Source organism: Condylura cristata, unplaced genomic scaffold (genome assembly GCF_000260355.1).
Source record: "Condylura cristata isolate star-nosed mole 26May11 unplaced genomic scaffold, ConCri1.0 scaffold00039, whole genome shotgun sequence".
In the NCBI taxonomy this organism is placed as follows: Eukaryota; Metazoa; Chordata; class Mammalia; order Eulipotyphla; family Talpidae; genus Condylura; species Condylura cristata.
Genome location: NW_004567140.1, coordinates 2,857,443 through 2,874,071, shown reverse-complemented (window position 1 = coordinate 2,874,071; position 16,629 = coordinate 2,857,443). Strand labels below are relative to the sequence as shown.

Genomic DNA, 16,629 nt, shown 5'->3' with positions numbered 1-16,629 from the left:
TTTGCCCTTTCGTAATACTCCTCCTACCTGAGCTAGTTAATACCGCTTTTTCCAGGATCAAAGAAAGGCATTCAGGAAGCAAAAGAGAAGTAGGTGAGCTGCTTGACTGGTAACAGGCTATGGGTATTAAGTACTTGGAAGATAGATTAAGCCTAGGAAAATAGTACTAACACATGGTCCCTTCAAAGGAACAACTACCCCACTCTGATTTCCTAGCACACCCCCACATTGTGCTCAGCAGCACCCTCTGACTCTGGTGCTCACCTGTTCCTGTCTTTTCATGTATAACTATCCTGAACAATGAAAAAAGAAGTTTCTATGATCAAATTATGTTTGCAAATGGACAGGTCAAAATATGTAATAAACCTAAATGTCTCCTTAACAGTAATTTGTTTTGTTTGGCTCTCCAAACTAAATCCACAAGAGGATATTTTAAAGAAGTGAAAGCAAAACATTATACAATTACAAGTGATATCACAACTCATTAAAGTCTTCTGGAACACTACAGTCTGTACTAGAAAAATCAACTGGGGGTCAGGGGGAGGTGTGTGTGTGGGGGGACGGGCAGGGAAGAGAGATGTATGTATACAGTCCTTCTGCAACAGTGTAGACGACCTAGCAGGCTTTTCCAGTGGTCGATATAAAAGGTTCTCCCAGAAATCAAGATACATGGGAGCACACGGACTATTCAGTTACAGAGAACTAACTGGTGTACAGGAAAGAAAAGGTGGCATTTTCTTTGATGGAAGAAGTGCTGGGGGATTGATAATTCTATTTAGAACTAAAACTAATACACCTGCTATTTTTATAAGTGATCTGAGAGATATGGTAGTGGGAAATCAAATTCTGAGATATTTGCAACTTCTAGGAGCGACATTTGGAGACATACACTCCTGTCATGTCTTTCAGAAGCTTGGACAAGGACTCACTGTTCAGTGCACCAGTGAAGAGTAAAAAGCTGGAATATCCACTAATGAGGAACAGTTAGATGAACATATATAATACCATACAGCAATTAAAAAACTACAGTAACAACTGTGTAACAATGACTAAACTACACTTAAAAAAATGATACTAAAACTGGGGATTAAAGAAAGGCTAAGACCTTATGAAAGTGTCTAAGACGACTTCTTACCAAATGCCTTGTGTCAGGCCTGGAAGCTTGCAGTTGCTCAAATTCTTCTATTTTTGCAAGATCTACATCTTCCTTGAGCTCCCAAGTACTGTCTTCATATGGTAACGAGCACCACTTTACTAAGTAGTAAATAACAGGCTGTAAAAAAGGTTTTTTTATTTTACTATTTTGAAGAGACAGTTTAAATTGAGAATGGCTAGAAGTAGTTTAAATATACTAACTTAGGTCAATAAAAACTAACAAAACTTTTTAAAAATTGTTTTAGGCCATTAACTTTAAAAAAGTAGTAAGTTTCTGCATTTGCAAATGTTATGTTTTTTTTTTAACTTAAAAAAATGGTACCAAATATTTACCTCACCAGTATCTTTATCTTCACAAAAAGAGACTTCTAACACTCTGTCTACTTCAACGTAGTCTGGATTAAATGGTTCTTCTTCCATCTAAAGTTAAAAAGTAATTTAAGTTATTGGACAAAAAAAGTGAAAAGATGTAAGTGAAATAAAGACAAGTTACCAATAAATAGAATACTTCTAGTTTCCAAAAAGACATCTATGCCATATGTATATTATGCATTATCAAGTTATTTATTGTAAGACTAACAAAATAGCACCCAAAAAGGCACTCCTGACATGTTCCTCTAGAAGCTCTATAAAAACTTCCTAAACGCAATCTCTGTATATGGAATTGAAGACAATGAATGCCACTTACAGGCTCATCCCTCATTTAGTTAAAGATTTTTAAAATTTATTTAGGCATACAAGAACAAACAGGGGCACACACAGAAGGGGGTGACAGGATTCACTAGACACAGTGGGGAGCAGAACAGTCAGAATGACTGAAACCCACTGCTGAGGGGAGCAGCAGAGAGACAGAAGAGGTCTGCTGGGCCCTGTGTGTCACTCCCTGGATGGGGACCGCATTGTGCCACAGTGGCTGCGGATAACTTGATAGTGCTGAGACTTTAACCTCTATACCACCCTTCATGTTAGTTTAGAAAACAAATCAGTACATGGAAGGAGAGGGAGGAAGAGAGAGGTGAAAGCAGAGGGAAAATGAATGTGAAGGATGAAGTAATAAGCAAGGTAACAGGGCAGCATCGAGGGGGCTAAAATACACATGGGAACTTAACTCTAACAACTTTGCAACTTCATTGTTCAAAATAAAGTCTACAACATTTTCAAATAAAAATGGGCCCTCCCTGGTGGCACAGCAGGTTAAAGCACAGCACTAAGACGATAAAGCCACTTCAGCATGAGTTCGATCCCCAGTCTGGAGGTGACCACATGGCGCGGCACACCTCTCCTGACCCGCCCGCTGCTCCCCTCAGCAGTGTACTTCATCGATCTGCCTGTTCTGCTCCCCACTCTGTCTCTGGTGAATCCTCTCACCGCCTCTGCCCCTCTGGCCTGTACCGCAGTTCTGTATGTATAAATAAATAAATCTTAAAAAAAAAAAGTTAAAAATGAACCACTCAAGATTTTATCAAAATAAACAAAATCTTTAGAGCAGTAAAGGGCAGTGAGAACTAGGAAGAGAGATGAATTTTGACAATGCTGTTCTGTTCATGATCTGCGTTGTTAAAGTATATGCAATATACTTCATGTTCTGAAAAGTCTAGTTTTCTATTTATTTGCTACATTACCATTTCCATCTCTTCAATAATTTTGCTGATGAAATTATTTGAAATATTAACATTTAACTGTGAGTACTGAAATGCATGCTTACCTAAAAACACATCATCTACCATTCTGAATTCTCAGTGTTCCTGTTTCAGCTACTTCCTAAACTAAGTGGGGAGAAAGAAAAATACCCTCCGTAGATAGCATTTGTATTCGAATGTCAGAGTCCAAAGTTTAAGAATTCTACACCTATTCAGTGTCTGACACAATAATGTCATTTGTTATTTTTCTTACATCTGCAAAAAAATGTGCTCTTTGTGCTTGTCTCAATTTGAATCGCTTGATCTTCTGCTGGATCCTTTTGTCTTTCAAAAGCTGCTGTTCTGTGGCCCATTCACAGTGAAGATAGGAGCTAAAATGTTTATATAAATAATATATTAGAATAATAGAGAAAGCTATATTTTGGTGTATTTTAATTGTTGTTGTTTTTTTTTAATCCAGCCTCCAATACCAAATACTATCCTCCACTTTACAAATTGGTAGTTCATTGTTTTAGTTATTGTCAATAAATTCTATATATTTCTAAAATAAAGTCACTGGGATCACTACATCCAAAGACTGTAGCCTAAATGTCTGTAATTTGCATACAGAAACACAAAGGTAAATGGAATCAACAGCAAGATATGATTCTCCTTATCTTCATTCTAATAGTTTTGTCATAATCAGAAAGCAACTTGCTTTGAAATCAACATAATTTCATTTGAAACAATTTTGTTCACTGATCTATAGTAAATGGTATACAGAATAAAATCTGCAAAGTCCAACAGAACAAATAATATCCATAATGTGTAAAGCCATTTTAGAAAGATGCCTACACCATTTTGATAATTGTTTTCTGAAAAATTCAGTTCTAACATTTTAGTCATTTTACTTTTAGGTGAGTCTGAAATTCACATAATAGTAATAAAACTTATTTTAAAATGCAGATAAAATAATAATCATTATTAACTTTGTATATTTAAGTCTACTTACTATACCTAGATAAGTATTCTATTACTTTTCTAACTCAAATACTTACTAATTTTTGTATTTTACAAAAAATTCTTCTGTATCAATCATCACTCCAGGTGATATCTAAGAAAATAAAATCAGTAATTAAGACTTTGCGATCAGGCCGTGGACTCTAAGTACCAAGTAAAACATACTGCTACTGACCTCCTTTTTTACAACTCTGGAAGAGAGTATTTTGTCCACAATTGCAGCATCTTCTTCACTAGGATTCTCCTATGGAGGGAAGAAGAAAATTATGAAGACTGTGAAGACACACAAGTCCTTCAGTTACCATTCTCTGTGTTCATGAATACATTAAAAACTCAGCAAACATTTAGCTGAGGTTCCAGGCACCATGGTAAGGGTCAAGAATCTAAAAATGGTAAAAGCATCACTGCTGTTGCTGCTTCGTTAGCCACTGCATCACATCGCGGTAGACGCTCAGTGTACTGGACACTAGCGTAAACACTTCACACACATACACATTCACTTAATACTGGCAACCATTTACTGACTAGGAAACACACACAGAGAAGGCCAGTACTTGCCATGTCTCAGATCACTCCAGCAGCTGAGTGGTTGCTTCAAATAAGGCACACTAAAGAATTATATACAGAGGGCCCTCCCTGGCGCTGCAGCGGGTCAGAGCACAGCACTGCAAAGCTCGCTCATAGTGAGAGTTCCAGCCCCGGGCAGGAAGCTGACCCACATGGCGCGGCAGACCTCTACTGACCCACCCACTGCGCCTCTCAGCAGTGTGCTTCGCAGATCCCATCTGTCTCTGGTGCATCCTCTCACCGCCCCTGCATCTCTGGCCTATAACCCCTCCCCCAGCTCTGTATGCATAAATAAATAAATCTTAAAAAAAAAAAGAATTATATAAACAGGCAAACACATTTGTAAGTACACAGAGGTGTCAAAACAATCCTGTAAGGCCCGAGGATTGCATGCTTGTTGAGAAGTAGCAGGGGACGAGACCAGAAAATTCACGCTGAGGACTTTGTATCCTAAGTCCACAAGGCATCATTTTTGTAAGACTTGGGAAACTATTAGAGGGGTTTTCAGTAGAAAAGTTCTTCCTAAGGCTGAGAATTCAGAAATATTCTGCACTAAGGATAATTTGGAGGATTTACGAGACTATTACTGGTGACAAAAGGGATAAAGAGGCAAAGGGAAAAAAGTTTCTGATTTGATAACGAATAGTCCTACTAACTACAATATGGAACTGAATGGGGAAAGATGGACCAGGTGCCAGGAGGAAAGGGGATGACTTATGTTAAAGAATCTGTGTTGGCTGAAAGTATTGGTAGTCATAACCCAAATCTGTCTTACCACAAACAATTGTAAAGGCTGTTCACCAGGTAAAGGAGCCGAGTTCTTTTTTATTCTCATAGAGCCTTTAATCTCCTCTTCAGACTGTTTGCCTTCACCATCTTCTGCATATTTTTTCCTTTTAATTTGTCGATTTGATCTTCTTTTCTGTAATGAACCATAAGGGTCACCATGCTTACCGGATCTATTTTAAAGGAAGGATTTTAAAAAAGATTCCTAGTGTGACAACTTTAAACAATAAACTTTAAACACTATATCAAATATTTATTTTTTCTCATTTTTTCCTTAACTTAAAAGAAGATTATAATTTGACTTTAGGCTGTATTTTTTTTTCAGTTGTATTTTTTACACAACTAAATAACAAAGATTAGTAACAACTTTATTACTTTTCTTTAGAAATTGTTAATACAAGTATTTCTTTTTTATACAATTATTTCATCATTTGGGCAAAATGTGCTACATTAGTAATCCTTTATTGGTTTCCTTTACAAAGTATGATTAAAAGTAGTAAGTATTTAATTATTAAATGTTATAGGCAAAACTATTGTAGTGACCAGTTTTTGCCCCCCAAAATCTAAAAAGCACATCAGATGAATATTGGCTAAAAAATTAATCAGGGTTATAAAACAAGAAGTTACAGCATATATGCCACAAAACTCATTAACGTGTATTTAAAAACATAACGTTTTAAGACAGACAATACATGAAGTATTACATCTACAATTAAATGTGCATGTTGAGGAAACAGTGTTTTATTAACTTACTAGCTTCCCTTAATAAAGAACATCACTATTGTACAAAGCAGAAATCTTAAAAAGTATTAGATGTAGTAACAATTGTAAATAGTCTAAGTAAATTAAAGAGGTTTGAAAACACAAGAGTTTACTTACCTCCCTAAAGATCTAAGTTGATGTTCCCACTATGAAAACAAAGTCTCACATTGGGCTTGAACAATCTCAAAGGATTTCGGTGTACGTTTTTTGACCTCTCTGCCAACTATTCTATTGCTCAATATTAAGCATATCTATTCCTTCCATTTTCTATTCGGTTTTCTTCTGTGCATTCAGTAACTCTCATGACAGCCCCTCAAAAGTGTAACCAGCAAAATAACCCGTGGGGTTCTCCTTTTGATTTCTGCCAAGGCCTTCAAGTGCTCAATCTTTCATATTTCATATTTCAAAAGCCATGACAAAAATGGCTGAATCAGTGCAGCAGTATGGGGACAAATGTATTTGTATCCAGAATTCAGTGGCTTTTAAGGTGACTCCGCTTCTTTCTCTTGAGGTTAGTGGAATACTGGGAGGAAGAAAGGCACTGACTTGGTGACATGGCCCTGCCCAGTGCAGCAGAGAACCTGCCTCTCTTCGGAAGATACCACCCTGTGGTCACAAAGACGTGCACGTTTTCAAAACTCAAGGTAACATTTTCATTAATAAGGGAGACAGAGAGCTGTGGCATATGAAAATTGAAATAAAAGGACTTCTAGAACCCCAATGATCCCACCTCCTACAGTAAAAAAGACATGAAATATTTATATCTTGGGGGTGGGGGGCAGAATCCGATGGCTCTCTGATCGAATACCAGGAATGTTTAGCGTTCTAGTATGGACATCATATAATTCTTAGTGGTCAAGAATAGTCTGTATCAGAATCTGACAATGACATTTATTACTCTGTCAATAACAGCACTGACACTAGGCACAGATCTTCTACATAACGCATTCAGCGTCAACTCAGAATAATTTTAGAAGACTCTGTCAGACGTTTTCAGTGTTAAAGTTTCCTTTCTAGTGCTTTAGGTAGCTATTAGTTCTTTGAAACACCTCCATCTTCAATACACCTAACAGAATTCTTTGAGCCAACAAAAATTATGCATTCAGGTAACCTCACGAGACAGAATGAGGGTCAAATGTAAGCTGCTCCCTCATCCTATGATGATTATTAATTTAAAAGCGGAATTGAAAAGTCTGTGACTTATAAGGTTATAACTCACAGTTTTAACCTATGAAATCATAGCTGATTTCATCATAAATGATTTGCCTCAAGGGTATTTAGTCACACGTTAGCAAAGTCAAAGGGTCATGCTCACCAATTATTTCTCTATCAAACAATACTTACTACTTTAAAATGTTAATAATTAATTTGATACCCACATCTTTGACTAATGTGCTGCTTTCTGACTTTGTATTTTTTTCAAAGGACAATTTAAAACTTATAAATTCCTTCAAATTCCTTCTTCAAATTTCTTTTTTCTAGCCTTTTTGTTATGTCTTAAAGATTTCAACATAGCAATCTGAATGCTCTACCTAAGAAGTCTGAAACAGGCTTTCAAATGGTCAATACCTGACTGTGACAATATATTTTTTCGCAGAGGCTACTACTACCATCCACTGTAAGGACTTTAAAAAAAATTTCAGTCTTGTAGTCAGACTACTAAAATACCCTCTATTAAAATTAAAAGCAAAAAAAGAGAAATATATTCACCTTTTTAGATTTCCACCTGACTCCTAAACTTAATTGGATTTCCAGCCTTTAAGTCTTGACCACCCGTTGTGTTTGGAAACTACACGATCCTCTTCATCATTGATATAATGACACATTTAAACATGTGAGTACTGCAGATTTATAATTGCTTTCTAGAAAATATTTTCCTTGCCCCATTCATTTTGTTGTGTCCCAGTAACACACCTATCAAAAGCAACTTAATACCATAGTAAAAGGTATTAAAGAAATACGCATGGTAGCCTAACCTACCATTTCATTGTCTGGTGAATGCAAAGTGGAAAAATGGCCAGCATTATTCTAGCAAAAATGAAACTAGGTTTTCTGATGTTGAGTAAGTGAGTTGCACGTTTGCCTACATTAAGGATAACATCTGACGGAGAAGCCAGGCCATGTGATGTCACAGCTGCAGTCACTGCCCTTACCTCAACTCTCGCAGCAGCCCGGGAGCCTTGAGCCACTACTCTCCCATTGGATAAGAAGCTGCATAAGGAAGAAGAAAGGCCATTCAGGGGCTTTCGGCCCCATAATTCAACAACTGCCACCACCCCTATGGCCTAGAGTCGTATTTTAATTAGTAGAGAGTAGAGGGTGGCCTGAATTATTATGACCTTCACTATCTATATATTTGAACATAACAAGGTTATTTTGAACATCTACCTATTCAAAAAAATAAATAAATAAAGCAAAATGCACAGCACTTTTGTCTACATTAGGGGATTTTTAAATATAATTGGTTATCTTTTCTTTGACAGAAGCAGATCAAGAGAATTCTCTAGGAACAATTCAATCTATGTGCTTTGTCATTTGTATGTGGTTTAAAAAATTAATATTCTCACCAAGGTCATTCAAGAATACTCTGGAAGTACAAAACAGTATCCACGCTCACAGACATACGGGATTTGGATTACTACTTAACCTCTCTAGGCTCCAGTTTCATTTGCTGAAAAACGAGGGACTTAGGGGTGAAACGTAAATTTCCCCCCAGATCTAACATTTGATGGTAGTACTATGCGGAGCGTATTACAGTAAGGCTGTCATATACGTTCTACCACAAAGTAACATGTAGTTTTACATTATACTAGCTAAGTAAATTCTGCCAGTGTTTAATTTCATGGGAAAAAATGTCATACTCACTTGAGAGTCTTCCTCTTTGCATGCATGCTGTGGCATCTGCTCCACATCAGAGATTTCATCGGAAGACTCATTCTTTCTTTTTTGTTTTTTACCCAAAGTAATAATGAGTTTGCTGTTTCAAGAGGAGAAGCATAAACAGTGAGCACTTTTTGCGGGTGACCCGAGGCGGACGTATTACGTTGTCATGGTCAGCGTCATTCTATTCTTTATCCCTCAAACGTCAGACTGAGGAGGATAATTAACAGGAAATCCTTAGCAGCATTTTCAAAATTCCACTTTAACAGAACAAGCGCAGACCAGTTTTACAGCTAATATACTTCTAAACACAAAGAGTCAGATAAGTTTTGTCATTTGGTTTTTTTGGCTCAATGTTAATTTTCAAGGAGCGAAAAGGCAGGTGATAAAGCAATAATTAATAATTAAAATTATTCACGTCATTATTCTGTAGATTCAGAATCAAAGATTTCCCCCTTTAATCTCTTCCTGAAACTCCACTCAATGTTCTTGAACCCACCTATTCCCTAAAAGCCCATTTTCTTTCTATCCTACAGCAATTTCTCTCTTACTTAAAATATTTTAACAATTAATTGCTCTTTAATTACTTCATTGATATTAAGTTATGTTATGTGAAGGCTCATCCATACGTTCTCAAAGTTTGGAGACCTTTTTCAACATGCCCACTTATTACACACACACAAATACGCACACAGCTCCATCTCATATGGAAGTCTACAATGAAAATGTGATTTTAATTCTTCTGTGGGACAGGAGCAGAAGTACAGAGAACACCCACTTTTCCTCCCTTGGCTCAACAGATGGGAAGGCGTGATCTTAAAGCATCATACTAATCACAACCACGTCAACTGCTATACTGTGGAGATTCTATTTTACGTGTGTGTATCCAAACCCAGAAATGTCCCAAAATACTTTCAGGTGTGACATTTTAGAAGTTCCTAGACTTTTTTCAACAATTACTTACTAATATGAGAGGATCTGTAGACTAAGCGCATGCTCTCTGAAATCAGAGGGTCACAGAGTTAAATTCTGATTCTACCATTTACCTGTCAGTGAGATGCCAGGCGAGTTACTGATTTCTCTTAGCCTTGGTTTCTTTCTCTGGAAACCAGGGCCATGACTATGGCTATCTCTACTCTTGCGAAAATTGGGATAATGCATAAGCAGTAAGAACTGCTTACGTTTACTGAAGAGGAAAGGAGGTTTTACAGAAAAGGTAAAATTTGAGGTGGCAATTGAACAATGAAAGGGAGTTAAACTGGCAGTAAAAGACAAAAGGACATTCCACGCGGGCAGGTAACACGAATGAGGAGAGCTGGCAGTGACATGCTGCCCGCCACTGCGAAGTTGGCAGGGCTGCCCCTCTGCACCGGGCAAAGGTCACTGCCGTTCCCATGTAACGTGCAGCGAAGGAGTATTTTAGCTTCATATCAGTTTTAAGCTCCCTGGTCAGAATTTAAAAGAAATCTTTCTTGTTCACTACTGGCAAAAAATGGTACTGGGATTTTTCTTTTTTAAATGAATAAAAACACAACAAACCCATTAGAGGGTAAGAGAATTTTAATCAAGTTCTAAAGCTGGTAAATACTTCATGGTGAGCACGGGTCACAATGCCATGTATCTGAGAGCTGCTAAGGGTGGATGTTAAACATTCTCATCTCAAGAAAAAAACAGCTGTGTGAGAACATGGCTGTTCTGTTTCCCAGGTGACAATGTTGCGGAATATACACCGTCAAATCCTTCTGTTTTACCTTCAACTAATAAATGTTGAAAACATCAATTTTACCTCAATAAAATTGGGGATGGAGGGGGGTTTACACAAGAGGGTAAGGCAACAAGAAGGGAATCAAATGCGAGGCAGGGAGTGCAGAGATGAGGTATTTGACAGTTCAAGTGACAGGTGGACGGTGTGGTCGGTACAGGGCACTATCAAGTCAAGGAAGAGGCAAGGAAAGTAGAGGATTCTGTATTTTAGACGGAGAGCCTGTGACAGGCTTTCGCTATTGACCGTAAGACTACATAGGGTAGGAGAGAAAACTGAGGATGACTGACTCCCAACTGAGGACAATCGACTGCTGGACTGGTGGGATTAGCACGACCATAAGATAAAGGTGAGCCCCGTCAGCCACCCCACACCGCTGAGTCTGTGAAGACAGAGCCTAAAAGCGAACGATGGCTTGTCCGTAATAAGAAGCCAAGGGAAGCAGAGAAAGGAGATTCCTAAAACATTAAGGAGCCAGCCACGTCACAGTCCACCCCCGTTCTCCATTCTCACTGGCCATTTCCTTCCTCTTCTGGTCGCCTCTCTTTACTCTGGCTTCCCACCTGAAATGAAATCTCCCCTAAGGTTACAGCCACTATTGCAAACTCCATGAACTTATATTTCCCCCCTTTTCACCCACAGTTCTCTAAAGGCCTCCATGCGGACTATTTCAGCGAGGTTTCAACTACGATCGTCTGAACCCTTGGAACGACTTCTCTAGTAAGTAAGCATGTACTTACGCTGTGTTGGCTGACTCAGCCTCCGCTAACTGAACATATGTTCTCTCACTGCACGTTCATCTGCCTCTGGGCAGCAAAGACTACTTTATAAGAGGAAAATGAGGCTAAGGAGAGTTAAATGCGGGCTTCAAAGTCACAGAGATAGCAGAAAACACAGACAGAAATTAAGTATGCCTCACTCCACGTTCTAATGCCAAATCCAGTGGAAAATATAAGTTTCTCTACCAACACATAACTAATCACGTTCCCTTTCTATACTCTTTGAATGTTATTTCTCCATCCTGAACAGCTATTTTTTTTTTTACAATCCCCTAAACTCTGCTATTTCTCAAAATTCTGCCTGTAGCCTCTTTTTCCCTATATAAGCGGGATGGGGAGAGACTTCATTTAACCTATTTGCTGCCCCAAACTGAAGTCTTAACTATTTGCCTCCACGTCAGACCTTTTCCCAGCTTTAGATTCTAATAACCAATTATTTATTAAATATATTCATAGTTATTCCAGATGCTGCCATTTAAAAATGCCCCCAAAAGCAATCCCTCACTTTCCCTAACTTACTAGGTTAACAGTATTAAATCATAATGTAAACTTAGAAAACAGCAAACATCAAAAGAGCACACAGCTCAGTGAATTTTCTCAAAACATCAATGTGGAACCACGATCTAGATAAAGAAATAAGGCCCTATTCGTTTCTCAATCTCTTCACAGGCCTTCTCCTTTCTCTTCAGTTACCGCCTCCCCCAAAGGATAACTATCAATGCTACGAGTGATTATTTGATACAACCGAAGGTGCTTAGCAGGTGTTTGTAAGTACAAGGTCAGGAATAACCCTAAATAAAACTGAATCTATATTTTCCTGATTTGCCACCTATCTCCAAACCTAAATGCATGTTTTAACACTGGTTTGTGGATGAGAACACCGAAAACAGCAAATTTAGTTAATAAATCAATTCCTATGAATTGCAAATCAAAGCTTATTAATACCCTTTAATATATATATTAAAAAATAAGCGGTTAAATCTCAACACTATGAAGATATCAGCAGCCACTGCAGCATGAGTTCAATTCCCTGGCAGGGAGCTCTCCCATGTGGCACAGCAGACCTCTCCTGTCTCATCCTGCTCCCCTCAGCAGTGTTTCAGTAGATCTGTATGTTCTGTTCCCCACTCTGCCTCTAGTGAATCCCCTCATCCCCCGCATCTCTGGCTTGTACCCCTGCTCTTGTATGCATAAATAGATCTTTAAAATAAAAAATGAAATCAGAAGCAGAGATTTTTTTTAAAGATTTATTTATGCATACAGAGCTGGGGTACAAGCCAGAGGTGTGGGGATGGTGAAAGGATTCACCAGAGACAGAGTGCGGAGCAGAACAGACAGATCAATGACATACACTGCTGAGGGGAGCAGCAGGCGGGTCAGGAGAGGTGTGCTGCACCCTGTGGGTCACCTCGGGGCGGGGATCGAGCTCATGCTGAAATGGCTTTAGCTTCTTAGTGCTGTGCTTTAAACCGTTGCGCCACCAGTGAGGGCCCAGAAGCAGAGATATTTTCAAAAATTACATATATGAATTATTATGCAGAGGTTATACTGTTTCTTTCCCAAGGTATAAGATGATTAAACATCCACTTTCTATGGACTGCAGAAACATTACCTTTAAATACTGACTAAATCTTATAAAAGAAAGATTAATTAGAGATACCAAATCAATACCACCCTTTTGGGCTGGTGAGGAGTAGGTTAGATAAAAATATTTCTGTTAACATCTTAGATAAATCTTTGTTATAATGCTTGAAAAATGTACTTAAGAACAAAAAAAGACCTTTTAAAATTTGCTGCCTCATTCTTTGCTAGAATATATACTACTGTATTTTCTTCCAAGAGGCCTGGAATAGCATCTTCCTTCATAAGGTCATTAATCATTCTTGGTAGCTGCAAAAATCTTTTTCCTATTCAAACTTTGTTTAAGAGCTATATTACAGATATAGTAGTTTACTACTACATCTTTTGACGTCCACAATATTTACATATGCTGCTAAAAAAAAAGTGCATTTCCATGGTAGGAAAAAACTAATTCTAAAACTTTAAGTTATTCTGAAATAACCTTATCCTGAGTTAAAATATATATATATATATATACATATATATATATATAAAGATTTTAAAGAGTTACTTACCTAGAACATAAATTCCTAAAATCAATGAAGTCATTTAAAAATGTTCTAAACATTCTAAAGTGTTCTAACTTTATTTAAGAGCTATATCACAGATACAGTAGTTTACTAAATCCGTAATATAGTTCCTAAAGGTCTAAGTACTAAAATGCTATGCAGCTGATACTCCACTGGGAGATAAGTATTATGTCAGTGTTGACCATAAACTCCTAAATGGGCGCTGCAGGTTCCTTAGAAGGCTATCTGTTAAAAATACAGATTCCTGGGGCCCTCCCTGGTGGCTCAGCGGGTTAGAGCACAGCACTAAGAAGCTTAAGCCACTTCTGCTTCAGTTGATCCCCGCCCCGGAGGTGACCCACAGGACAAGGCAGACCTCTCCTGACCCACCCGCTGCTCCCCTCAGCAGTGTACTTCGTCGATCTGCCTGTTCTGCTCCCCACTCTGTCTCTGGTGAATCCTCTCACCCTCCGCATCTCAGTTCTGTATGAATAAATAAATCTTAAAAAAAAAAAAAAATACAGATTCCTGATAAAGAAACATCAGACCAAGCCGCAGCAGAGGCTGTGCAAAGTAACAGACCAGCACGTATCAAAACTGAAAACGCTGGGAAAACCAAAGATTGAGGAATCCTTCCAAGGACAAGACAAAATGCAGAATCCTGAATTGGAGACTGGCCCAAAAGAGGGAAAACTGACAACATTTACATGAGGTCTGCATATAAGTTAATAGGATTATATATGTGTTTGTTTCCTGCTCCTGATGGCTATGATTTGGTTACATAAGATGTTAATTAACATTTGAGGAAGCTGGGTGAAAGCCTAAGGGAACACTGACCTATTTTTTAAGTCTGATATTATTTCAAAATAAAAAGTTCTAAAAAAAAAAAATGAATTTGTAGATCTCAAGCCCAGAATTCTAATCTAATAAATGAGATCCCCATCTGGGATTTGGGAGCCAGTAGCTCAGATAATTAGTATTGAAAACTCTAGTTACAAATAGTATAACAGAACTGTTTTGCATTCATAGAATACTTAAAATTTCAAAGTTTCTCTTGTATCTCTTGATCTTAAGATATGTCTCTGAGGTATCAGGCAGGTACTGGTCCCACTGTGCTAATAGGAAGCTTCAGCACCAAAAACTGAAACCAATGTCCCCAATCAGATATCTGCTAAAAAACAGCCTACGTCTCTGGTCTACTAGTCCCTAATATAATAATGATTTTAAAATGACACCATGGACCTCCCTGGTGCAAGCTCAGCACTATGAAGCTATCGCAGCCGCTGCAGCACAAGTTCGATCCCCAACCAGGGAGTGACCCACAGGGCCAGCAGACCTCTCCTGTCTCCCTGCTGCTCCCCTCAGCAGTAGATTTCAGTACATCTGCCTGTTCTGCTCCCTAGTGTGTCTCTGGTGAATTCTTTCACACATACTGCCCCCCACCCACCGTCAACCTCTGGCCTATGCCACAGTTCTTATATGCATAAATAAATATTTAAAAAATTACTTTATAAAAGATAATAAAAATGACACCAGACTTCAACCAGTTAGTATATTTAAAATCAATACATATAGTTTAATGAATAAAGGGAGCTATGAAGCAATATTCTCTTTTAGAAAATTATTAAAGCTAAAGTTTATCTGACTTTTGAACAACTAGAAATTTTAATTGCTATACCAATGACAACTGATAGTCAAAAACATTTGAAGACCTTCACATATTTCAAAAGTGGAAAAATCAACTGGTATCAATTTAGTAAAATACCCAATTACCAAAGAGCTATAAGTCATTGGTCTACCATGGATTGGTTTACTACGTTATTTCTAAAATAAAATTTCATTATAGATACAGTCTTTAATTAAAACGGTAGCCTGTCAACTTTAGAACTATCACCAAAGTAGAGCAACAGATTAATACAGAATATATTGCTTTGGGAGCCTCTCTGGTGGCCTCAGAGTTAAATCTCAGGCCTATCACCTCAATCACCACCAACACCCAGCAGCCAGAGTTCGATCCCCACCCACGGATTGACCCACACGGTGCAGCAGACCTCTCCTGTCTTCCTGCTGCATCCACAGCAGCATAGTTCAGTAGATCCACCTGTTCTACTCCCCACCCTGTCTGGTAAATCCTCTTAACCCCCCACCATTCTGGCCCATATCCCAGTTCTTCTACAAAATAAATAAAAATTAAATAAAGACTTTATGCAAGTGTTGTCTTTTTAAAGATTCAAAGGGGTCTGTTACAAGTGTCAGGAAAAGATATTCAGGCAAGCAAAAGAACTAAGTTCCAAAACACAGTTTGTTTCAGACAGCAAAGGCCAAGTTGAAGCTACATATAAATCTGAACTGTTAATTTACTTTTAAATTACAGGCACTAGAAAACCTCGGTGTTTATACTTGACACCTATATTTGATTTCCAGATGCAATTTATGAACTTATCTAAATCCTGCCCACATGTTCTTAGCCACGGCTCTGTAACAAGCTGCATTCTACACTGCATCAATGTGTAACTGCCCCCTGTTGATTCACTCACTGCAATAATTGGACAAACAATGAATCTTACCCAATTTGTTGTAATTAATGCATCCAATTCAGCATAAGTGAAGGAAACAAGCAAAAAATACCATTTCTTATTGTAATTCTCTTTTCTTTTCAAAGCCAAATGAAAGGCAGTGGGACTATTTTAAAAGTCATCAAATATAAACTATGTTTTTTTTCATACAAGCATGTTTAGTTTGGTGAAATTATTCCAGCTTAGGATTCAACTTAAAATTTCTAACAACCTCATCTAGAAGAAACAATCCAGTTTGAAAAGGTTCTTTATTTAGATTAAACCTTAAATTTGCGAAAGTAATACTAAAGTAGACGGTTGGTAATCTAGATTATATAAATACTTCTTAAGATTAGATACCATTTTTGGGAAAAAGTTGAATTCACTGAGTTGTTTCATGTATATAGCCACTAATAAGCACAGTGTCAGCTAAGTGTTAATCATATTCAACATAGTTATTTTAATTCTTATTCTTAAAAAAATATATTCTTTCGGCCCTCCCTGGTGGCACAGCAGGTTAAAGTACAGCACTGAGAAGCTAAAGCCGCTTCCGCATGAGTTCGATTCCCGCCTGCCCCGGAGGTGACCACATGGCGCGGCAGACCTCTCCTGACC

At 37.9% G+C, this 16,629-nt stretch overlaps 1 protein-coding gene across 6 annotated transcripts in view; it reads right to left on the bottom strand.

Moving 5' to 3' along the window:
• CHD9 (chromodomain helicase DNA binding protein 9) overlaps positions 1-16,629 on the bottom strand; it is a 126,390-nt gene that overhangs the window by 65,520 nt on the left and 44,241 nt on the right. For 5 of the 6 annotated variants that reach the window (XM_012733190.1, XM_012733192.1, XM_012733191.1 and 2 more), the window contains exons 3-9: positions 8,775-8,886; positions 5,137-5,283; positions 3,970-4,038; positions 3,833-3,888; positions 3,049-3,166; positions 1,489-1,575; positions 1,136-1,273 (exon numbers count right to left, since the gene is read on the bottom strand). In XM_012733190.1, coding sequence (XP_012588644.1) covers positions 1,136-1,273; positions 1,489-1,575; positions 3,049-3,166; positions 3,833-3,888; positions 3,970-4,038; positions 5,137-5,283; positions 8,775-8,886 — 727 coding nt within the window. Of the gene's footprint in view, positions 1-1,135; positions 1,274-1,488; positions 1,576-3,048; positions 3,167-3,832; positions 3,889-3,969; positions 4,039-5,136; positions 5,284-8,062; positions 8,114-8,774; positions 8,887-16,629 lie in introns of those variants that run through there. The other variant, XM_012733194.1, reaches the window with a different exon arrangement.